This window comes from Chiloscyllium punctatum, chromosome 22 (assembly GCF_047496795.1).
Source record: "Chiloscyllium punctatum isolate Juve2018m chromosome 22, sChiPun1.3, whole genome shotgun sequence".
Classification (NCBI taxonomy): Eukaryota; Metazoa; Chordata; class Chondrichthyes; order Orectolobiformes; family Hemiscylliidae; genus Chiloscyllium; species Chiloscyllium punctatum.
The window spans coordinates 32,688,952-32,713,647 of record NC_092760.1 but is presented as its reverse complement, the minus strand read 5'-3'; the positions used below and the strand labels follow the sequence as shown (position 1 = coordinate 32,713,647).

The 24,696-nt window shown below is 43.1% G+C and overlaps 1 protein-coding gene across 5 annotated transcripts in view; it reads right to left on the bottom strand.

Annotated features, from left to right (window-relative positions):
* Positions 1-8,490: 8,490 nt before the first annotated feature.
* LOC140493483 (N-acetyl-beta-glucosaminyl-glycoprotein 4-beta-N-acetylgalactosaminyltransferase 1-like) overlaps positions 8,491-24,696 on the bottom strand; it is a 687,601-nt gene continuing 671,395 nt past the window's right edge. For all 5 annotated transcript variants that reach the window (XM_072591967.1, XM_072591965.1, XM_072591968.1 and 2 more), the window contains 3 exons: positions 15,555-15,708; positions 12,824-12,950; positions 8,491-10,383 (listed from right to left, as the gene is read on the bottom strand). In XM_072591967.1, coding sequence (XP_072448068.1) covers positions 10,257-10,383; positions 12,824-12,950; positions 15,555-15,708 — 408 coding nt within the window. In that variant the 3' untranslated portion in view covers positions 8,491-10,256. The remainder of the gene's footprint in view (positions 10,384-12,823; positions 12,951-15,554; positions 15,709-24,696) is intronic.

Below are 24,696 nucleotides of genomic sequence, written 5' to 3'. Positions count from 1 at the left end.
ACCTGGTCGGAGCTACATGTGACTCCAGACCGACAGCAATCTGGTTGATTCTCAAACAGCCAGTGACACCAACATCCCATGAACGAATAATAACTCAGGTTGTTGAATCATCAACTCTTGCTCCTATGGTCATAGTTGCCTATTTTTCTTTTAGATTGGACTACCTACAGTGTGGAAACAGGCCCTTAGGCCCAACAAGTTCACACCGACCCTCCGAAAGTAACCCACCCAGACCCATTTCCCTCTGACCTGTATAACTAGCACTATGGGCAATTTAGCATGGCCAATTCACCTAACCTGCACATCTTTGGACGGTGGGAGGAAACCGGACCACCCGGAGGAAACCCACACAGACACGAGGAGAATGTGCAAACTCCACACAGAATGTCGCCCAAGGCTGGAATCGAACCTGGGTCCCCTGGTGCTGTAAGGCAGCAGTGCTAACCACTGAGCCACCGTGCCACCCCTGTCACCTTTTCGATATTACAAGTGTGAATCCATCGTGGGATAGTCATGTCACAAAACAGCTGACTGAAATTCACCTCCTGCCTGATTAAGTTAGCCTAACTCCATAAAATTCCACGCCCGCACACCCCACCCCCCACCCCTCCCCAAATGTGGCATTTTACTGCCCTTCCCATCTCCTCACCATCTAACCACAAACCGGTAACATTTAAACTCATGACATTTTGTTCAAATGTATTATTTTAAATGTGAGTTGACTCAAGTGAGGCACAGACGTCTGGCCACGTTGTGAACTTTGCTGGTCTCTGCAGGGGACAGGACAGTGCAGTTAGTGCACCTACTCTGGACTACTTACGTTACACCGACATCTCTGATGTGAACACAGAGTACTGGTGCCACATGCTGGCCAGGTCAGGTATGTGCAACTTTTAAAGAGAGATTCTGAGACTGCTTTAACAAATTGTCAAAGAATGTCATAATCGTGGCTAAGAATTTATATCATGTAGGAGTATAGTTACACTAATGTGATAGGTAAGTAAACAGACCAAAAGTTCTGAGAATTTAAGTCAAATCACATCACAGGCCATTTGGTGTAAGTAGCAAATATAATGAGGGGATTCTGACAGACAGGATCTACATGCATTTGGAAAGGCAAGGACTCCTTTGGAATAGTCAGCATGGCTTTGTGTATGGAAAATTGTGTCTTATGAATTTGAATGACCTTTTTGAAGGGTATCAAGAAAGTAAATGAGGACAGTGCAGTAGACATTGTCTACATGGATTTCAGCAAGGTCTTTATCAAGATATCGCAAGGTTAAATCTCATGGGATCCAGGGAGAGCTAGACAATTGGAATCAGTGTGGAATCCACTATTATTTGTCATTTATATAAATGATTTGGACGAGAATTTGGGAGGTGTGGTTAGCAAGTTTGCAGATGGCACCAAGATTGACAGTGAAGAAGACTATCTGGGAATACAACGAGATCTTGATCAACTGGGCCAGTGGGCTGAGGAATGGCAGACGGAGTTTAATTTAGATAAATGAGAGGTGTTGATTTTGGTAGGTCAGACCATGGTGGGACTTACACAGTCAATGGTAAGGCTTGGGGAGTGTGAAAGAACAAAGAGATCTAGGAGTACAGGTTCATATCTCCATGCAAATGGAGTCACAGGTAGACAGGGTGGTGAAGAAGGCTTTCAGCATGCTCGCTCTCATCAGTTGGAGCACTGAGTATGGGAGTTGGGATGTCTTGTACAAGACCTTGGTGAGGCCACATTTGTGTGCAGTTCTGATCACAATATTATTAACCTAGAAAGAGAGCAGAAAAGCTTTGCTAGGATGTTACGTGGACTGGAAGGTTTGAGTTATAAGGAGAGGTTGGATAGACTGTGACTTATTTCCCCGAGCATAAGAGACTGAGGGGAATACTTATAGAGGTCTACAAAATCATGAGAGGCATAGATAATCAACAGCCTTTCACCATGGTAGGGAACTCTCAAACTAGAGGGCACAGGGGAGAGAGGAGAGATACAAAAGGATCCAGAGGGGCAAGTTTTTTCACGCACCCAGAAGTAATGGTGGAGATGAATATAATTTCGTCATTTAAGAAACATTTGGGCAGGTACATGGATGGGATAGGTATGGAGGGATATGGACCAGTTTAATTGTGAAAACTGGGCGCCACGGACAAGTTGGGCTGAAGGACCTGTTTCTGTATTGTAAACCTCTATGATTCTAAGAACTATAAGTAATAAATGATCCAGGAGCAGTTGAATTTATCATAAAGTTTCAACTGGTTAGCTCACGTCCTTTAGGATGATAACATAGCATCGTTATTCAGGCTGGTCCAAATGTGACTCAAATACTACATCGAAATCCCAACAGCACTTAACTGGTCCAGATTTTGTGGGGCTAAAGAGTGTCTTGTTCACCATTTGGAGAGTTGACAGGGAGCCACTGCCACATTTATGGGAGAGAATCAAAAGGCACTTAAGTGGTCACCTTTGACTCTTTCCCCTGCGATTGAGGACCCCAAAAGCAGATGCCCCAACCCCTGAGGGCTGGTGGTGATGCATTTAGTGGCACCACCATTGGGGGTGGAAGCTGAGGGCAGCCCCTGTACCCATCCGTAATGTCATTCGCACTCAGAGTGAACGAGGACAGATCGGGATAATGATGAGAATGTCAGGGATCAGGGGGCACATGGGTAGGAGACCAGGGCAGGATTCAGCATTCGGCAATCCTCTCTCTCTTTTTTGCTGGTTCCACTAGTGAAGCACAGAGTACCTTATAACAATCCCACCAGGAGGCAGCCTTGGGGTATGGGAAAGCTGAGAGGGCCATCCCTGGTGGATCCTGAGGCAGCACAAAACTGTGGCAGCCTCCAAGATAAGGATTGTCAAGTAGCTCATTAATGAGCTGAATTGACATCCACTGGTGGCAGCCATCTTGGTCTCTCCTGCCCACCACCTTAATCCAGGGTGGTTCCCCCACCAATAGCGATTCTTTGATCATTGAGTGGGCCTGACCCACCCTGGAAACTTTCATTAAATCTGGGCTAAGTCAAAACAGAGACTTATTTGATCTCAGACTACGTTCATAGACATATTAACTTACAGCCTCCTCAACCCAAAGTAGATGTCTCTTGCCTTCCCCATGAACAATGGTAATAAATGTCACTTGTCACTTCTGAACTAAGATAGTGATTTCACCGTGTTATTGTGAACATTGCCAGTCAACATAAAATGCTGGCTAACTATTGAGTGGCATGGTGGCTCAGTGGTTAGCACTACTGCCTCACAGCGGCAGGGGCCCAAGTTCAATTCCAGCCTCGAGCGACTGTGTGGTGTTTGCACATTCTTCCCGTATCTGTGTGGGTTTCCTCCCACTGTCCAAAGCTGTGCACGTTAGGTGAATTGACCATGCTAAATTGCCCATCGTGTTCAGGGATGTGTAGGTTAGGTGCTTTGTTCAAGGGTAAATATAGGATAGTAGGGAAGGGGAATGAGTTTGGGTGGGTTGCTCTTTGGAGGGTCAGTGTGGATTTGTTGGGTCAAAGGCTCTGTTTCCACACTGTTGGGATTCTATGATGCTATTGGACACACTGGCATTTCACCCCTGGGAATAGAATGAAAGTCTGGAGGAAATAGTGGTTGCAAAGGAGGTCAGAGTTGCATGTATAATTGGAAAAGATTTCACAGTTGAGGCCATTTGGAAATTGGTGGATTTGTACATAAAAATGTAACATGCAGAGAGATACTGGAATCCAGAGACTCCAGGATTAGTCAGTGATCAAGGCCTGTGGCAAGATTTGAATGGGGTATTGGAGATTTTGGATGAGGTGATTAATGATGTTATGGAGGTCCTGGAAGTCACAACAATGTGAATGGGAGTGTCAGGAGTAATATTTTGAAGATGACCTTGGTTAATTTATAAAAATGGGATTTGAAACTTGTCTCATGCAGTTGGATTTGGCACAAATGAGCAGATGGAGGAGGAGGTGGAGATGGGTCAAATTATGGTCTAGTTTTTTTGGGGGGTGGGGGTGGGGGTGCAGGAGCTGGCTTTGCCTTTTACTGATGCACAAGTCATTGCAACACAATGGGAGCTGAGGAGAGGTTGGACTGAGTGTCACTACATCGTATGTGAAAAGGCTATCGATGTCACCAAAGGGCAGCACAATTGAAACTGAGGGGGCAGGCTTACCTCGAGCCTCATGGCCATTCTGTGATCTATGTTCATGCCTTCTTGGCTGAACAAGGGAAATTGCTCAGATTGGAAGCTACTCTGACACCTTCTCACACCCAACTAATCGAGAAAGTCACACCCACTCAGCCTGGTGAAAATGCCACTGGACTGACACGGTGTAAACCAATATTATAATATCAGGAGGCAGTAATGTTGAGTACCTCACAAGTATGAACTGCTTTCTGTTAATGAGTAGGGTTAAAATTCACCCATTTAATCCTTCTTGTCGGGAATATCCACCACTAGCTCAGCGTGGCGAGCCTAGATTGGCAGAATTAAGCTCTATGAACCCACAACTACAGGATAGGCATAAGCTAATTTAAACCATGTCTGGCTAATTTATTTGTTTTTTGAGGAAGTCTCAACCAGAGTGGGAACCAATAGATGTATTGAATTTGGACTTCCAGAAGGTGTTCAACAAGGTATCTCGCAAAAAGTCATAAGTACCCACAGTGTTGGAGGTCACATCTTGGCATGGATAGAGAATTGGCTTTTGGGCAGGAAAGAGTGTTTGGGTTCTTTTTCAGGTTGGCAACATATACCAGTGGGGTTCCACATGGATTAGTGCTGGGACTGCAGCAGTTTATACAACATATATTTCTGACTTCGAGGAAGCAATTTAATATACTGTCGCCAAATTTGCAGACAACACAAAAATAATCGGGAAGGCAGGTTGCGAAAGGGGTACAAAGTTTGCAAAGAGATAGGTTAAGAGAGTGGGCAAAATGCAGTATAATATGGGAAAATGCAAAGTCATTCATTTTGGAAAGGAGAACAAAAGAACAGAATATTATTTAAATGGAGAAAAATTGCAGAAAGCCACAAGACAAAGGGACAGGGGTGGGGTGGGAATGTTAACCCTTGTTTCAAACAGATTGGAGTATAAGAGTAGGGAAGTCTTATTGCAACTGCTGATGAAATCACATCTGGAGTACAGTGAGCAGATTTGGTCCCCTTATTTAAGGAAAAATATCATTTCATTGGAGGCAGTTGAGAGAAAGTTCATAAAGATGATCCCTGGTAAAGACGGATTGTCTTGTGAGTAAAGGCTAAACAGGTTGGGACTCTATTCACTGGGATTTAGAAGAATGAGAGGTGATCTTATTGAAACATAAGGATTCTTAAGGGTCTTGACAGGGTAATGACTGAGATATTTCCCCTTGAGAGGAGAGTCTAGAACCAGAAGGTCTAGTCTCCGAATTAAGAGTGCCAATTTAAGACTGAGGTGAGGAGAAATTTCTTCCCTGAGGCTTCAGCACACCTTGCCACAAAGAGCTGTGGGGCAGAGTCCTCATGTATATTCAAGGCTGAGCTAGAAGGAGTCAAAGGTTATGGGGAATACGCAGCAAAGTGGATCTGAGGAAAGTAGGATTAGCTACCTTAATAGGTCTAGCTTTCCAGATGCCATACGTTGGCTAGACTAGGCAGTCAATTCATCAACTGAACTCTAACATATAGCCGACCTGCATCAATGAAAGATTGAGTCATTGATAACCAGAGTTCAGGGCCAGCATACTCCTGTTAGTGTGAAGGACAAGGCTGGTAGGAGTGGGGAGCACTGGATGACTTGAAATATTAAGGTCTGGTCAAGAAAAAGAGGGAGGCATAAGCCAGGTATACGCAGCTGGCATCAAGTGAATCCCTTGATGAATATAGGACATGTAGGAGTACACTTAAGAGGAACATCTGGAGGGCAAAAAGGGGACATGAGGTAGCTTTGGCAGATGAGATGAAGGAGAATACAAAGAGATTCTACAAATACATTGGGGGCAAAATAGAGACAAAATAGAGATTTAATAGAGACATACAAGATGATCAGAGGATTAGATAGGGTGGACAGTGACAGTCTTTTTCCTAGGACGATGATGTCAGCTTGTATGAGGGGGCATAGCTGCAAATTGAAGGGTAATAAATTTAAGACAGGTGTCAGAGGTAGATTCTTTACTCAGAGAGTGGTAAGGGCGTGGAATGCCCTGTCTGCTAATGTAGTTAATTCAACCACATTAGGGATATTTAAACAGTCCTTGGATAAGCATTTGGATAATGATGGGATGGTGAAGGGGGATGGGCTTAGATTAGTTCACAGGTTGGCACAATATCAAGGGCCAAAGGGTCTGTTTTGTGCTATGTTCTAAAGGAGTAACTAGGGAGAGAATAGGGACCCTTAGATCAATGAGGCTATCTATGTATGGAACCACAAGAGTTGGGTGAGATCCGAAACAGATGTTTCTCATCAGTATTTACAGTGGGTAAAGACATGGAAGCTAGGGAACTCAGGAAAGAAATAGTGATGACTTGAAAAGAGTCCTCATTACAAGAGTGGAGGTGCTGGAGGTCTTAAAATGCATAAAAGTAGATAAATCCCCAAGACCTGATCAAGTTGATTGCAGGAAATTGTGGGAAGGCTAGGGAAGAAATTTCAGGGCCCCGGGCAGATATTTGTATCATCGACAGCCACGGGTGAGGTGCTAGAAGCCTGGATGTTGACAAATGCCTTAAATTAAGAAAGGCCGCAAGAAAAAGCCAGGGGACTAAAGAACGGTGAGCCTGACGGCAGAAGTGGATAAGTTGTTGGAGAGGATTCTGAGGCAGGATCTCCATGCATTTGGAAAGGTAAAGACCTCCTCTTCCTTCCCACCCATCCGTTCCATCCACCCACTGACCTATTACAATAATCCCCTATTTGCATCTACCTATCATTCTCCCAGCTACATTCCCCCCCACCCCCACCCTGCTGTTGATCTCACAACCCCCTTCCACCCCCCACATTCCTGATGAAGGGCTTATGCCCAAAACATTGACTCTCCTGCTCCTCGGATGCTGCCTGACCTACTGTGCTTTTCCAGCGCCACACTTTTCAACTCTGACTCTCCAGCATCTGCAGACCTCACTTTCTCCTGATTAGGGATAGCATGGCTTTCTGTGTGGGAATCACTAACTTGATTCGACTTTTTGAAGAGGTGACAAAGAAGATGGATGAAGACAGAACAGTAAATGCTGTCTACATGGACTTTAGCAAGGCCGTTGACAAGGTACCGTATGGTAGACTTGTGAGTAACTTTACATCACTTGGGAAGGGGAGTGAGCCATTTTGAGACTAAATTTGGCTTGAGGGTAGGAGGCAGAGGGTTGTTTTTCAGACTGGAGATCTGTGACCAGACATATGTCACAAGGATCAGTGCTGGGTCCACTGTTTATCATGTATATAAACGATTTGAATGAGAACATGGACTGCATGGTTAATAAGTTTGAGGCCGACACCAAAGTTGGTCATATAGTGGGCGGTGAAGAAGATTTTCTACAATGGGATCTTGATCAATTGGGCCTGTGGGCTGAGGAATGGCAGATGGAGCTTAATTTAGATAAATGTGAGGTGTTGCATTTTGGTAAGACAGACCAGGGCAGGACTTGCAGTTAATGGTAGGGCCCAGAGGAGTGGTGTCGAACTGAGAGACCTAAGGGTGCAGGTACATAGTTGCTTGAAAGTGGTGTCACAGGTCGACAGGGTGGATTAGGTTACATTTGGCATACCTACCTTTACCGATCAGATCAGTGAGTACAGGGGTTGGAATGTCATGTTACAGCTGTACTGGACACTGGTAAAACCACAGTTGCAGTACTGTATACAATTCTGGTCACCCTGTTACAGGAAGGATGTTATTAAACTGGAGAGGGTTCAATAAAGATTTACAAGGATATTACCGAGACTAGAAGGTTTGAGTTACAAGGAGAGAGTGGATAGGCTAGGACATTTTTTCCTGAAGCGTAGGAGGGTGAGAGATTACCTTACAGAGTTTTCTAAAATCATGAGGGGCACACAAAAGCTGAATGGGAAAGGTCTTTACCTCAGGGAAGTGGAGTACAAAACCAGAGGGCATAAGTTTAAGGTGAGAGGGGAAAGATTGAAAAGGTTCTCAAGGGACAACTTTTTCATGCAGTGGGTGGTGCGTGTATGGAAATGAGATGCCAGAGGAAGTGGTGGAGGCGGGTACAATTACAGCATTTGGTCAGGTTCATGGATAGGAAAGGTTTAGCGGGATATGGGCCAAACACGGTCAAATGGCAGTAGTTCAGTTTAGGAATCCTGGTCGGCATGGACAAGTTGGACCGAAGGGCCTGCTTCCATGCTGGATGACTCTGAATTATATTCAGAGAGCTGACTTTGGCTCTGAGTTTGCAACACATGCGGCTGTGCCATCTCAAAGCTCCCTTGACCCCATGGAGGATGGTCAACAATTGACTTTCTGAACGGGAATGAAGACAGACGGCAAGTTCGTAAAAGGCATGTTTACTTTTCAATTTTATTCAAAACTAGTTCCACATACACAGGCCAATTTTAGTGTCCTATCAACACCTGACTATAATCTGCACCTAGGAGCATCAAGCTCAACATCCAGATGCATGGGGAAGCCCAACAATCTTTCTTCAGACTAGCCGTCAGCCATTTAAAAACAAAGACTAGAAAGAGACTTCTTTCAAATTCAACATTGTCAATTATGTAATCCGATTACAATTTGTCACTGACTATTTGCCAGTGACAACAGACAGAGATATTTTACCAATTCAATTGGAGGACTGTTATCTGAATAAATAATGTTTTTAATAAAAAATCCTTCATCCAGAATACTTAATAACAAAAGCAATTCTGCCGCCTGGAGTATTTTTGTAAACAATAAATCCTCCTGATGATGATATCAAACAGCAACATTCCTAACTAGCAGTGTGGATTAAAACTGATTTTTCCATTTTATAAGTTCAGAACACATCATTCTAAGAACATCCTAAAAGGTACCATCAATTCTCAACGCAACTAGTGTAACATTTAGTCTCAATGATTCGGTTTAAATATTAATTAAGATTCAATTCCATAAATTAGTTCCGAAAACTTCAAATTCCCCTCAACACCCTGTACCTCTACTCCATGTTTGATTTTCAAGGTGTTTTTTTTAAAAAAAATGAGACAAAGTTGCTTTCTGTAAGATTGGTCATAATCAAGTGAGATGGTGTTTCACAGAAGAAGCTGTGATACTGTCTTTAAAATCACCGTGCAGAACTGATCTAGCTTTTGACACAAAAAGTCCTTGGCATCAGTCCTTTGCTTGAGTTTACTCTTTCCTTGCATGTCACAGCAGATAACAGCTCAATGGGTATGATTACCAATACATGCGTTCAGTAACATGTATGTGTACCCTTGTTGGGGACTGATGATTCAGCTTGGCTTTTGTAATAACCAAAATGGGGATCCCTCTCCAGACCAGGGGCCTCCCTCAGAATAAGGCTTCATTAGGTCAGACCTGAAGTGGCTAGCTTCACTGAGTACATGCACTACCTTCTGAAGGTCAGATAAACCAACCGCCAATGCATCTGAATGGGATCCAGAAAGCCTAGGACAGTTTGTGTCACTGTTGCTTGAGTGAACATTCCCAACAAGCTTGGTCCAAGAAGTAATGATGTGTGAGAGTGAGCATGTGGAGTGTGTGTATTCTTTTTATGGTGAGCATGTGCTCAAAGGCCAGTGATGGTTCCCTTGAGCTGGAGAGGGATGTCATTTGCTCAGAGGAGGAACCAGCTGCATACACTTGTAATCCAATATATTATGCACCAAAAGGAAACCCTGGATAGACAAACCAATATTCTGGTGCTTGTGACCAATGGAAAAAAAAACAGCAACAACTGACTGGATCACAGAGCTGGATCAAGAGGATCAAACTTGCAACAAGGAGGCATACCACGATGTCTATGGATATGTCGCAATTCAAAATGATTCCAATATACAAACTCCTAATCCTTGCCTCTATTCTTCCTGGCTTCTGTCCACTTCTTTACTGGTTGAGGAATAACCAAAACACAAGACTTCTGGGAACGCCGAGAAGAGAAAACAAACAGCGGGGTTCGGAGAGAGAAATTCCATGTGGGGTCAAAAAGGAGAAACACGGTCTTCAATAGGGAATGCTCCTACATGGCTCAGTAATTGGCTGGTTTGCCTATGGAGCATATGTCTGCTGGTTTATGTCCTTTTTCTTAAAGTGCATAGACAAAGTTTCAACCCTCGTTCGGTTCCTTTGTGGTTTTCTTGGCCTGAGAATCCCACATCCCTCGCTTGGAGTGAAAATAATGGTAGAAGTTCCTGAGGCGCAATCGTTCAACCTCCAGGCCGCTCTGAAGAACCCTGGGAGATGGAAACACAAAGGGTTTCATTATGTCTTTGGAATTAATCTGTCTCATTGTTGCTCATTTGCAGACAATGACTGATGGTGCCTAAGAATTCTTTTAAATCGCACTGCTCCCTAAAATACTGTCACCATCACCTCAGTTTTAAAATGTCCTATCTTAGTGCATTATCTTGAGATTATCCTGACCCTCATACACACACACTCTCAGCCACATTTAAAACATATTCTCTCTTTCTGCACCAATGCTGGTGCCCACTCTTGCTCACTGTTACTCTGGACCTTTGCTGGCCCACAATTCTTGACCTAGGCCAATGTCATTGGCTTCATTCTCTCCATCTGTGTCTCTTCCCAGATGCTGTTAGTTCTTTATCCCCTTTTCCATGTTTTAATGCCAATACATATCTCCCAAAAAAACACTTTCTCTCTAGGCCCTACTTATCCACCCTCCCTCTCTCTTCCGATGCTGCTGGCATACACACTCTCTTTCTCCCTCTTCTTCTTGTTGCTTCTGCCGACGGGCTCAAGTCGCCGAGTAACAAAACAAATCATCATAGGAACAGTGAGAAAGGAGACGGCTATTTATCTCTTCAACCCTGTTATGTTGACAATGAGATCCTGGCTGATCTGTGAGCTCGTTCCCTACACTTGCCTTGGCCCCACGGCCCTTTGAAATCTTTGAACAAAAAAATCTAGCCATCTCAAATTTAAAATTAACCATCACTGCAAAATCAACTTCCACTTGCAGATGAAAATTCCAAACTTATCCCAAAGTTTTCATGAGAAACAGCTTCTCGGTTTCAGACCTGAGTGACTTGGCTCTAACCATATGGCTATGCACCATAATGCTCGAGTACCCAATCAGTAGAAATAGGTTACTCTAAACTGTTTTATCAGTTCCTCTGAATATCTTGAAACACTGATCAGGTCACCTCTCTAATTTCTGATGAATGTAACCTGATTTATATATTTGTTGTGAATTTGCAGTCCTCGTGACTTTGCCTCTGGTAAATCTATAGTACATTCCTTCTGATGTCAATATATCCTTTTATAAGAGTTGCGCCCCAGAACTAAACACTGCATTCTAGTTTCAGGGCTTTGCAGATCTATAGCATTATATCGAACCTGTTGTGTTCTAATTTCTAGATTAAAAAAAGGTCAACATTCCATAATGTATCCCTAAATTTCTGCAGTTCTCCACTTTTACTAGCTCTTTGCCACTAAAAATATCCCATTGGATCACTTGTCTAGGTCTGTATATGCCCTCCCACTTAGTGTCATACAGCATAGAAACAGACCCTTTGTTCGTGCTGACCAGATGTCCCAATCTCACCTATTCCCACTTACCAGCACTTGGCCCACATCCCTCTAAACCCTTCCTATTCATATACCCATCCAAATGGCCTTTAAATGCTGTAATTGTACCAGCCTCCATTACTTCCTAAGGCAGCTCATTCCATACATGCACCACCCTCTGCGTGAAAAAATAACCCCTCAGGTTCCTTTTATGTCCTTTCCCCTCTCACCCTAAATCTATGCCCTCTAGTTCTGGATTCCCCCACCCCAGGGAAAAGACCTTGTCTTTTCACCCTGTCACCCTCATGAATTTGTAAACTTCTACAAGGTCACCCCTCAGCCTCTGATGCTCTGGGGTAAAAAAGTGCCAGTCTATTTGGTCTCTCCCTATAACTCAAGCCCTCCAATCCCAGAAACATCCTTGCAAATCTTTTCTGCACCCTGTCAAGTTTCACAACATCCCTCCAGTAGAATGGTGACCATAATTGTACGCAGTATTCTAAAGGTGGCCTCCCCAATGTCCAGTGCTGCTGCAACAAGACCTCCCACATTTGCCTGTGTTAAACGTTTATTGCCATAAATTATCCCATTCACTTAATTTATCAATTTTTTTGTAATTTTAATACTTCCATCTACACTGCCACCATTTATTGCAATATTGCCAAACTTGGATATGTGGCTTTATCTAAGCAGTTAATAAATATTGTGAAAAGTTGATACAGATGTTGTTGGACTGTTTTAATCACTTTCCAATCAGTTAGAGTGTCTGCCTATTATCCCAACTCTGGTTCCCGCTTCTCAGTTAGTTTCTTAATGAGATCAAGAATATTTCTTCAAATGAGAGTTTCACCTTTAGCAAACAGACTTTGGGACTTTATTGAATGCCCTCTGAAAGTCCACTTAATATCCACGTGCATTCTCCTGCCCACTACTTTATGACTGTGAAAATGCTTGTCTCAATCAGTGGTGAAACTATGGAAGATTATTCTTCAAACACTTCCTTGGCTTTAGAGTTAGATCCCTAGAAAGGGCAATTTGTTCTATTGAATTCGAACGGCAATGGCACAAACCAATAAAAAGTGAAAAATATCAAATCTCAGCACAAAATGGAAGAAGCAAACCCATTTTCTCCTCCAATGTTACCTGTCCAGTAGCTCCCAATCCTCTCCACCCCAACGATCTCGGAACTCCTCAGTGTTCATTCCTCCGATCTTGTCGAAATCGCTTTTAAAGATACCAAACAGCCCAAATCCATTTACTTCCCAGTACCCTTGAGGATGTATTGGAAGAAAATGAAGAGTCAGTGTATGGGACACTCACCTTTGTAAACACAAACTGCTCAAAGAAAACCCACGAACCCATAACTATAACTGGTACACTATCAGCAGAGGACTTCAGGCCTGGCTGATCCTAGTCCGCCAGTGCCCTCAGTCAACCAGGTGGCAGCAAGTGAGCAATAAGAACTCTTTCCTATATTCAATCATGGGACGTGGGCATCCCTGGATGGCCAGCATTTATTGCCCAGGTAAAAACAATGACTGAAAATGCTGGAAACCAGATTCTGGATTAGTGGTGCTGGAAGAGCACAGCAGTTCAGGCAACATCCAAGGATCTTTGAAATCGGCGTTTCGGGCAAAAGCCCTTCATCAGGAATAAAGGCAGTGAGCCTGAAGCGTGGAGAGATAAGCTAAAGGAGGATGGGGATGGGAAGAAAGTAGCATAGAATACAATGGGTGAGTGGGGGAGGGGATGAAGGTGATAGGTCAGGGAGGAGAGGGTGGAGTGGATAGGTGGAAAAGGAGATAGGCAGGTAGGACAAGTCCGGACAAGTCATGGGGACAGTTACTGAGCTGGAAGTTTAGAACTAGGGTGAGGTGGGGGAAGGGGAAATGAGGAAACTGTTGAAGTCCACATTGATGCCCTGGGGTTGAAGTGTTCCGAGGAGGAAGATGAGGTGTTCTTCCTCCAGGCATCTGGTAGTGAGGGAGCGGTGGTGAAGGAGGCCCAGGACCTCCATGTCCTGGGCAGAGTGGGAGGGGGAGTTGAAATGTTTGGCCACGGGGCAGTGTGGTTGATTGGTGCAGGTGTTCCGGAGATGCTCTGCCCAACCTAGTTGTGCTTAAAGGTGGTGGTGAGCTGCCTTCTTGTACCAATGCAGTCCCTGTTATCCCTATATGTCAAGTAGACCTTCTATTTTTGTTTATTCCCTTGAAGGTTTATACAACAATAAAGATTCTATAAATGCCTTTAGCCCCATGATGCCTCACTCATCCTGTGTGGAAACCAAGGCCAAAGTGATCCTGCCCTACCCCAGTAACCACATAAGCACCTTTAAACAGAAGTCATTGGATGGCCATCAACATGGGTACCTTCAATCATCACTACATGCCCCCACCACCAATATAGATGAGGAAATCAAGCAGGATCCACTTCATTTTGTTGGGCTGGGTGTTACATCAGGCCTTTCCCAATGGGTTACGACTGGATAAACATTCTCAAAGCTCATTGCTGGAGACTTCATTTCAAGCTTTGAAAATAACTGAACTCATGCCATTCCCCCTTACATCTTTAGTCATTACCACAGGCATAAAGGTTAGGTGACACCAAATGGAGATCACGAGGCAACACAGCAACGAAATCAGTAATTTAATTGGAAAAGTACGTGAAGGAATTCTTCCCCACGACTGTGTCTAATCCTGTGACACTGAAAGAGCTTCAGAAAAATGGGCCTTTCACTTTAGCAATGTCTTCTGCCAACCTGCAATTAAAGCCACGAGGAGACCCCTGATCTGTCTGGTAATTCGAGAGTCGCAGGTCGCAACAGGAAGGTGGGAAAGTGTAGGGCAATAATCAGTGATCCTGTAAAACTGTTGCCTCACTGTAACGTGTAATGTAACAATTCTGCAGCTGGAATAAACACTACGTTACAAAGTGGCAGATCAGAGGATCATCAATCAACTATATCAACTTCTGTCGCTGGTGAACAATACTCTTGCTTTAGCAGAAATATTCCAAATTTGAAACATTACACTCAATCTAATAGGTGGGCTTAATGTGTCCTTGGGCTAATTTCCAGCATCATCCCTCAATAGTGGCATGATCAGTAAGCTAGGCCAGCTCTGTTTGCCACACATTCAGTTCCTATGGAGGCAAGATGCCTAATTACAGCAAGAACACAAACACACTCATGTATTATTATAAAGAATGACTGTAAGGGCTGTTATGATTACTAGGCCATTTAATAAATTGAGTCATGGAGGATTTCCACCAGCCAGGTCCTGATTGACTGCGAATGTGGTCACCACAATCAGTCCCAGAAAATATGGCATGGCTGGGATATTGTAAGAGTAAAACTAAGTCTCTTGATAGGAGCAAGTGGAAGACTGCAGCTGCTGGAGGTCAGAGTTAAGAGTGTAGTACTGGAAAAGCACAGCAGGTTGGGCAGCATCCGAGGAGCAGGAGAATTGACGTTTCGTGCATAAGCTCTTCATCAGGATGGTTGGAGTTTGATGAAGGGCTTATGCCCGAAATGTCGACTCTCTTGCTTCTCGGATGCTGCCTGACCTGCTGTGCTTTTCCAGCACTACACTTTCAACTAAGTCTCTTGATAGGCCCTGAACTGGTCAAACTTTCTGCTAGGGAAACTGTTTTAAGAAATGCTCCCCAGTGTAATTCAAGTAGAGATCACAGGGCCTTCCACACCTAATTGCTTCTTAAATAAGTCCAGAATTTTAACCTGTACTGGCCTACCCATGATTCTGAAGCAAAATATGCTCAGTGTCCAAATTAAAGTAAAATGTGTTCTCCAACCGTATGCTAATCACCATGTACTGCTTAAGACTGAAGGAGGGCTACTTGCCAGGATATCACTTACCATCAGGCTCAACAGGGGAGCTGCCACAGCCCAGTCTCATCACAATAGGGGCATATGCCAGTTTCCCTTCTATACAATGCTTTCTAATATTGTCAATGATGCTGATAGGGAAATGGATGTGCAGGTCACACAGGAAGAGAATTGTGTGGCTGTCCTGAAATTAGGAAACAGAAACAATGGTCACATTAATTATAAGAAAGTAGAAATAAGATGGAAGTATAAAATATCGTAAGTTCTTCCTTGGCTAAAAGCAGTCATTTATCCCTAACACAGCTGACAAAATGACAGCTTCAGCAGCTTCTGGTATGTGGAATAAAGAGCAAAGCCACAGCTCAATGGCTGGGATGCTCATTTTGGAGTTAAAGGATTGAGACCTGAGCACAAAATCCAGACTGAAACCTCAGTGCAATTCTGGGGCAATGATGCACTGTTGAAGGCTTGTCCCCATTACCCAATTCAACATCTAGCCTTCACACCCTAAAACGGATGATCTGGTAGTTTACTGCATGGTTATTTGTGGGAGTTTGCTATGCAGAAATGGACTGCTGTGTTTCCAACACTACTTAACTTCAAACTTAACTTCATTGGCTGAAAAGTGATTTGGAACACCCTTAAGTTATGAAGAGTGCTACAAAAATGCAGGTCTTTCCTTCTTTAAAGTAAGGCAAAAGATGAGGCATGTATTCAATTATGGTAAAAATGAAAACTGCTTTAGAAGATAAGTCTTATTTCATGTCAGAATGAAATTATTAAATGTCTCCTGTTTTTTCTTAAAACCTCATATGTTGTGAACTCCTCACTCACTAAAGACCTACAATTTTGTTTTGGCTCTGCCACCTTAAACCATAAAACCATAAGATATAGGAGCAAAAGTAGGCCATTTAGCCCACTGAATGAGACTATACTTAATCTGATAATCCTCAACTCCATTTTCCTGCCTTTTGCCCAGAAGCCCCTACTAATAAAAATCACTTTATCTCAACCTCTGATATTACTGAAGAATCCAGTCTTGACAGTCTTCTACAGTAAAGATTCACTCCCCTGAAAGAAGAAATTCCTCTTCATTTCTGACCTAACTAGGTGACCCTCACTCTGTGATTATGCCCTCTAGTCCTAGACTTTCCCAGAAGGGGAAACAACCTCTCTGCATCTACCCTGTCAAGCCCCTTGAGGATCTTATCTTTCAATAAGTCTCTTCTCATTTTTCTAAGTACTCCAGTGAGTACAAGCCAAACCTACTCAACCTCTCCTCATAAGAAAATACCTCCAAACCAAGGTTAACATTGTGAACCTTCTCCAGACTGTCTCCAATGCCAGAATATCTTTCCTTTAATAAGGTTATGAAAAGCTGTTCACAGTATTCCATATGTGGTCTAACTTGTGCCTAGTATAATATTTAGCAAGGCATCCCTATTTTTAGACTCCAGTCCCTTTGAAATCATAGAGTCATACAGAACAGAAACAGACCCTTGAATCCAACCAGTCCATGCCAACAATAATCCCAAACTAAACTAGTCCTACTTGCCTGCACTTGGCCCATATCCCTCCAAACATTTCTTATTGATATAAGTATCTAAATGTCTTTTAAATGTTGTAACTGTATCCACATCCACCACTTCTTCTGGATGTTCCTCATACCTCCTTCAACGTGATAAGGGTGACTCCATAGGATGGTAATGCATTATTTACATGTATACGTTAAAGCAGATAGTCAACAGACTACTTAACTGTACAGAAGGTCCTTGAAATATTGGACATACCCTCAGTGAACATTCGCACATTTATTTTCAATCAGGGTCACTGATGCACTAATCGAGGAAAGCAGACCAAATTGATCCTCTCTCCCCCTCCCTTCCATATCTAATTGTTTCTTAAATAAGTCCAGAGTTCTTCTAGCGTGGACTGGCCGACCCAGTGTTTTGAAGGAGTGCATACTCAGTGTCCAAATTAAAGTAAAATATGATCTCCAACCATATGATGACAACCATTAACTGCTGTGAAGTCTTAAGATGGAAAGAGGGCTATCAGCCAGACTATCACCTCCCAGCAGAAGTCACACAGCATCAGGTTATAGTTCAACACGTCTATTTGAAATGACAAGCTTTCAGAGCGTTGCTCCTCCATTGTGATTTCGAATAAACCCGTTGGACTATAACCTGGGTGTTGTGTGACTTCTGACTTAGTCCACCCCAGTCTAACATGAGCACCTCCACACCAAGATTTCCCATCAGCTTCAAAAGGGGAGGCTCCACAGCACAGTCTGTTGCAAAGCTGGCTTTAGTACCCACTGCTAACTCATCATAACGCAGGAATTGAATGTGGTAACTTTTGATATTATATGATGCAGTTGATGCAATATTTTTGACTTTTACTAAACAAGTCCTATTGAGCTACAATGAATGATAAATATCAATTGGCTAATTCCAGCCCATCCAGCTAGAGTTAACCTGCAGTGCTCCCATCACAACTTTCAACTTTTTCTTAACTACTTGTGTCCATCAACTTCAAAGTACATTTTACATACTTTCCAATGTGAAGAATTTGGTGTCTGTCTTTTGTCCGAACCTGTCACTCATAATCTGAAGTAGCCGTCCAGGTTTATGTTCTCTCCTCTATGTATCTCTACAAGATTATCTCCTCTCCAGACCAAAATAGAAAGCAAACACAAAGCTCCAACTATGCACAAAGGCTGCAGTATTAGCAAAAGGCACCATTTCCTGAAGGTTGAAATGGTCAAGAAATTTGTGAAAACCATTGAGAATTGACATTTGCCCATCATTCTCCAGTGATGTATTTTCCCTTTTAAGAGAGAGAGAAAAGGCACATGGATGTAGAGAGTGGTATAGTTAACCTTTTTAGTTCATTTCCTGAATCACAGAAATATTTTTGCTGCTATAGAAATTATAAATGAGAGATCAGAAACGGACACATGAATAAATGCACACTATTCTTTGCAGACTAAATCGATGGAAAGAGGATATTGAATAATTTTCCAGTGGTAACTGAAGAAGCAATGGCTTTTAACACAATACAGGAGCATTTGTGCTCACTGTCATTGGATAGACACACTCAATTTATAACAATTATTATTCACAACTAAACAACACCTTGTGAACAGTAAAGGTCCGTTTAAAAACTTGTTAATCTAGTCAAATAAAAGCAAAAAAATGAAAATAATGCATTTTAGTATTCTGAAAAGTCTCAGCAATTTGATGTTGATTTTATGCTTTAAGATAGAGAATATTACAGTGACTGCAATCCGGGAGTTTATGTACTTATCAAAATGAAGATTTTAAAACTAAAGGAGAAAATAGCAGAATAACGGGCGGCACAGTGGCTCAGTGGTTAGCACTGCTGCCTCACAGCACCAGGATCCCAGGTTTGATTCCAGCCTTAGGCGATTGTCTGTGTGGAGTTTGCACATTCTCCCCGTGTCTGCTCCGGTTTCCTCCCACAATCCAAAGATGTGCAGGTCAGGTAAAAATTGGCCATGCTAAATTGCCCATAGTGTTAGGTGCATTAGTCAGAGGGAAATGGGACTAGGTGGGTTACTCTTTGGAGGGTGAGTGTGGACTTGTTGGGCCGAAGGGCCTGTTTTCACCCTTTAGGGAATCTAATCTAAAAAAATATGCATCTATGTGAGAACTCTAGTTGTACAGTTAGTCTACAACTGAAAGACTCAGTAGAGAATCTGTGCTGAGGTGTGGAAACTGTGTGCAAAATCATCCCTGGGTGAGGAGACTAACTTCAGTTTTAGGTGAAGTAGACCTATAGAACTATTTGATAGTGATGACAGTTACGGTATTTTCCCAGATGACCACTTGTGATAACTTGTAGCTTTTACTGCCTCTCTTAAAAGTTTGCAGTACTGGAAGAAGATAGTTTGAGGCAGTTCACTGTCATCAATCTTCCTTTGACTTGGGCCATCTCATGATTAGTGGTAAAGAGTACACTGCCATAGAGCATCTAAAATAGAACAGTATTCTTAAGACAACAAGAAGGTGTATTGCATGATAAAAATAATATGGCTCCATTTAGACAAATATAATTACTAGGACTCTACAGAGCTGATGCAAATATATTGCTCCTTCTAAAAGGTAAGGTGGAACTCCTTAGGTAGAATCTTCCCAGGCCTGAAGGCTGTGGACATTGGTGAGAAAGTTGGGAAAATCGTGTGAGATGGCCAGAGAGCAAAAGCTCTACTTTCCAAACAAGTGTTGAACAGTGAGATGAGAGTCTCACTGGTGAGTGATGAGTGGCCCATTTGCATGTATTAGCCTCTCACTATTGCCATGTCTCCCCTCATTACTCCTCTATTGCCCATTCTCCCATCTTCTGGATAGAAACACGACAGTGATAATTGCCAAAATGAAAAGCAGAGAGGTAATCTGGTGACTCCAGTCAGTCAGTTGGGGAGCTGCACAGAGATTAGTCAGGGGTCCAAGTCACTCATCAGTTGGGACTGTTTCTCCAAATTGGTCACAGAATAGGTCGTGGTCAGTTCCAGCTCATTGAAATTCAATGGGGCTATCAAGGGACCTCTTGAGAATTTAAATTGGGAAATCAGTGGCAGCGAGCTGGGATGCAGAAGAGACCAAAGTTATGAATAGGGGATGGCTGGCACATAATGCGGGGAAATGATAGTGCATTGGAGAACATGGGCCACTATGGGCAAGAGAGATGACTTATAGATACCACCACTCTGATCTGAATGGGAGACTCTGCAGTGTGGCATTGGGCATGACTGAACTGCAAGGCTTCGACTCAGATAATGTTGAGAGTCCAAATGGCATGTGGGAACATGCCAGGAAGTGCCAGGCAGGAAAAATTATGGAGGCTCTGGCAGGGGGGTGGGGAATACCAGGCTGACCCTGAGACTTACTGCTCCTGGGACAACCTTTCTTGGTTTGTGGTTGTTCTCCTACTATGTGCATGAACAACTCTAGACTGCCAATGCTTGACCAGGGCACCAGAGTTTTTGGAATATTTCAGCAGTGGTGGGTATTTCATGTGTGAATATGATAGGCAGGTGGCATGGGGTGTGATCTTTAAGTAATGACGTGACTTTGGGACGATAGGCTTCACATTGAGAAACCTTCCATAAAACTCACACCAAAAAAAAGAGGCCAGTTTCTGGAAAGATTCAGCCCCCTATCTCCATCTGTAGACTGTGTAGTTTTTGGTGGAAACAATGTAACATGAACCCATTCAGAATACATTAGCTTGGGATTTGGAAGAATAGTAGTTTTCTGGATTGACAACAATTGACCTCAGCAGAGAGCTGGGAATCATTTCTCTGCTGGAAGAGTTTTTATTCCTCAGACAGCCTTCAGCACGTATATCTTTTTTTTGTCGGTGTTGGTCCATTGACTCATCTGAAGGAACTGTAATTTCATCAGTTTCCTTCCTGGAAGGCAGCTGCTCTGTTGAATCAATGCTTTCTTCCTTGTAGTGACCTGAATTCCTAGACCAGGCAAATTATTTCCTAATTGAAAGAGGTAAACTCTTATGTGGCAGTACCTTGGATGCCTAGACTAAGTATTTTCTTCTCCTTGATTCTGTTCTGGATCTGAGGATGGTGGACTAATTCCCATTGAGTCATATGCAGGTCATCTCTCTCAAGCTGTTGATCATATCACTTCTAAATTCTGGGAAAAGAACTTGTTTTCTTGCAATTTAACTTCTGAGAGTCAAAACATCAACTGTTGGATGTCAAGGCTGTATTAGTCCTCTTAGGTCTAATATGTTCTCCTCAAGGCATGGTGGTGCTAGGAATACTTCAGGAATAGACAAACCTTCCAACATGCCTGACGCATTTTGACTACCATACTCTGCATTAGGAATCAATGTTCAGGCATTGTCAGAAATTTGCAGTAACCCAACAGGTTTCTCACTATCATAATTCTGCATGATCAATCACTTAGTTATCTCAGGTGACAAAACGTCAACTAAGAATAGAATGAGCCACCAAACAGGAAAATCATTATATTTCTCATCGGACTTCTAAATGACAGCACACCCAACCACTGTTCCAAGTTTTTACAGCACAATAATATGTCAGTAAAGTTGAAGTATGAGATGGCATTCCCATGTTAAAAGTCATTGTCGATACTTAAAACTCCAATGGAAAAGTCATCATCAATGGAATGTGATAATTCACCGCACAGCCATGGTAATGCGGGGAACAGATTATCTGTTCTGCACTCTGCCTGCTTTCATTTAGAGAATTCTTGGCAGACTACCTCAGGGGAATGGTGGGGTCTCTTGTGGCACAGAGGTAGAGTTCATACCTCTGGACCAGGAGGCCTGGATTAAAGTTCTACCAGCTCCAGAGGTATGTAATAAAATCACTGAATAGGCTGGTAAGAAAATATTTACTTCATGAGAATGGTCAGCTCACTGGCAAGCCTTTCACAATAGTAGTTGAGATTCCAAATCTGGTCATTGAATCTGCTGAATTATTAATTACTTACAATCATACCCACATCATTCCCAGTGATCTGCAAGAGAAGTCATAGAGTCATCAGCACAGAAAAAGACCCTTCAGTCCAACCGGTCCACGCCGAACATAATCCCAAACTAAACTAGTCCCATCTGCCTGCTCATGGCCCAAATCTTTCCTTCTCATGTACTTATCCAAGTCTCTTTTAAATGTTGTAACTGTACCTACAGCCATCACTTTCTCTGGAAGTTCATTCCACCCATGAACCATTCTCTGTGTAAAGAATTTGTCCCTCATGTCTTTTTTTAAATCGTTCTGCCCTCACCTTAAAAATATGCCCCTTAGTCTTGAAATCCCCCATCCTAGGGAAAAGACACCTGCCATTAACCCCACCAAAACACCTCATGATTTTATAAACCTCTATCAGGTCACTTCGCAATGTCCTCTACTCGAGTGAGAAAAGTCCCAGTCTATCAAATCGTTCTTTATAACTCAAACCTTCTGGTAAATCACTCCTGAACCCTCTTCAGCTTAATAATGTCCTTACTAGAACAGGGTGACCAGAATTTTTGCGGATAAAGTGTTGTTGGACAGCCTTTTCATGAGAAGAGCATCATGGGACATTTTGATGATGGTGCATCATAACTGCATCACCTTCAGAATGAAAACGTACTAATCACAGCTAAAGCAGAAGATTAAACAAAGAGCTAAACTTTGTAGTATTTACCAGAAGTTGTATTTATCTGAAACTGAAAAATCAAGAACAAAGTCCAGGTTTGAATCTCGGACTAGCAGTATCGCAAAAATCAGAATCTTGCCAAATTGAGCTTTAAATGAGTTTAAATTGTAGAAAGGCAATAACTAAGGGCTAAGGGTGTTTTATGAGTCTGAGAGAGAAAGAATTACAATAGGAGGCTTGTTTCAATCACTGTTTCCATTTAAACATTTCTGATTAAAGCTCAAATGGTTTGGAAAAAAAATTCTGATTAATTAAGTACATCTTCAGTTGCTACCTCTATCTAGATTAGATTAGATTAGATTACTTACAGTGTGGAAACAGGCCCTTCGGCCCAACAAGTCCACACCGACCCGCCAAAGCTCAACCCACCCAGACCCATTCCCCTACATTTACCCCCTCACTTACCACTTTGGGCAATTTATATATTTCTGTTAGGTTTTTAAAAGTATTTTTGTTTTAATTAATCTCATTGGGAGCCTGAGTCGAGTTACTCAGTCAAAGGAATATGTTGGAGTTGAATTAATATCAGTACTAATCGTCTGAGCCACTACAGTTAGCAGAATTAGTAATCTTTATATAATAGGCCACTGACTGCATGTTAGCGCCCAGGGTAAATATTTATCAGTAGCAATGAAGGGCTTCTGATTTATTTTCACATCAATATTACATGCACATGATGAAACACTGCAATTTGTGTAATTTTTCACTAAGCTACCAGAGGGAGCACTTTTCAATGACTCCATTTCAAGTTTGAAAAACACATCAAGCTGGTCACCTTCTTCCTCTTCAGTTAAAGCTGATTTATATCTATCAACTTGTGATATCAAAATATGGAAAGGTAATGATATATTTCTTTGCCTTTGAAGTTGTTTGCATACACTTTTAAAGGTTCTCTGTTCCTTTCTCTCAGTTTCATCCAATTTCATGCTCACACTGCCTCACATTGAATCAAATTACTTTCCACCTTCTCTCAAGGTGAGATGGAATTTAGATTTATATTTGGTGGTGGAGCTTAATTCACCCGTGCCATCAGCGACAATAGCTGTGTAAGTTTGTGACACTTTCTAAGGCTGAACTAACTTGGTTTCCCATCTGGCCCTCAGCTGAGTTTGTGATCTCTTCTCCTGCCTCAACTCATCCACACTTTTCTTCCCTCCAGACTCGACTACTCTTCTGCTAGCCTCTGTGAACCTCAACATCTCCAAAATTCTGTGGCCTTTAACTTTGCCCACAAAAAGAAATGTACATTTCACTTTAAAATGCTTGTTTTCATATCAAATCTCTGTAATCTATTCTAGTGCTAACCCTCTAAGTTGTCTCTCTGCATCTTTAATTATTCTTCCGGTGGCGTCTTCCAAGATGGCAGCAGAGGAGGACTCGAGAGCTATTTTGCTCTGTCTGTTTCTTCCTAGCTCTTTCATTTCACTTTTCTTTCTTGTTTTATCTCCCATCCTCGAGCAGCATTGGAGATGTCTGGGGTGAAAACTAGCGTGAACCTGGACCCCCGGCCTCAGGGTAGACCCGAACTCCCTGCCTCAGTGCGGACCTGGACCCCCGACATCAGCGCAGACACGGACCCCCAGCCTCAGGGCGAACCCGGAACCCCAGCCTAAGTGTGGACCCAGACCCCCGGCCTCAGCGCGGACCCAGACCCCCGGCCTCAGCGCGGACCCAGACCCCCGGCCTCAGCGCGGACTCAGAACCCCGGCCTCAGCGCGGACTCAGAACCCCGGCCTCAGCGCGGACTCAGAACCCCGGCCTCAGCATGGACTCAGACCCACAGTCTCAGCGTGGACCCAGACCCCTGGCCTCAGCGTGGACCCAGACCCCCAGCCTCAGCATGGACACTGAACCCCAGCTTCAGCGTGGACCCAGACCCCTAGCCTCAGTGCGGACCCAGACCGCCAGCCTCAGCATGGACCCAGACCTCCAGCCTCAGCATAGACCCAGACCCCCAGCCT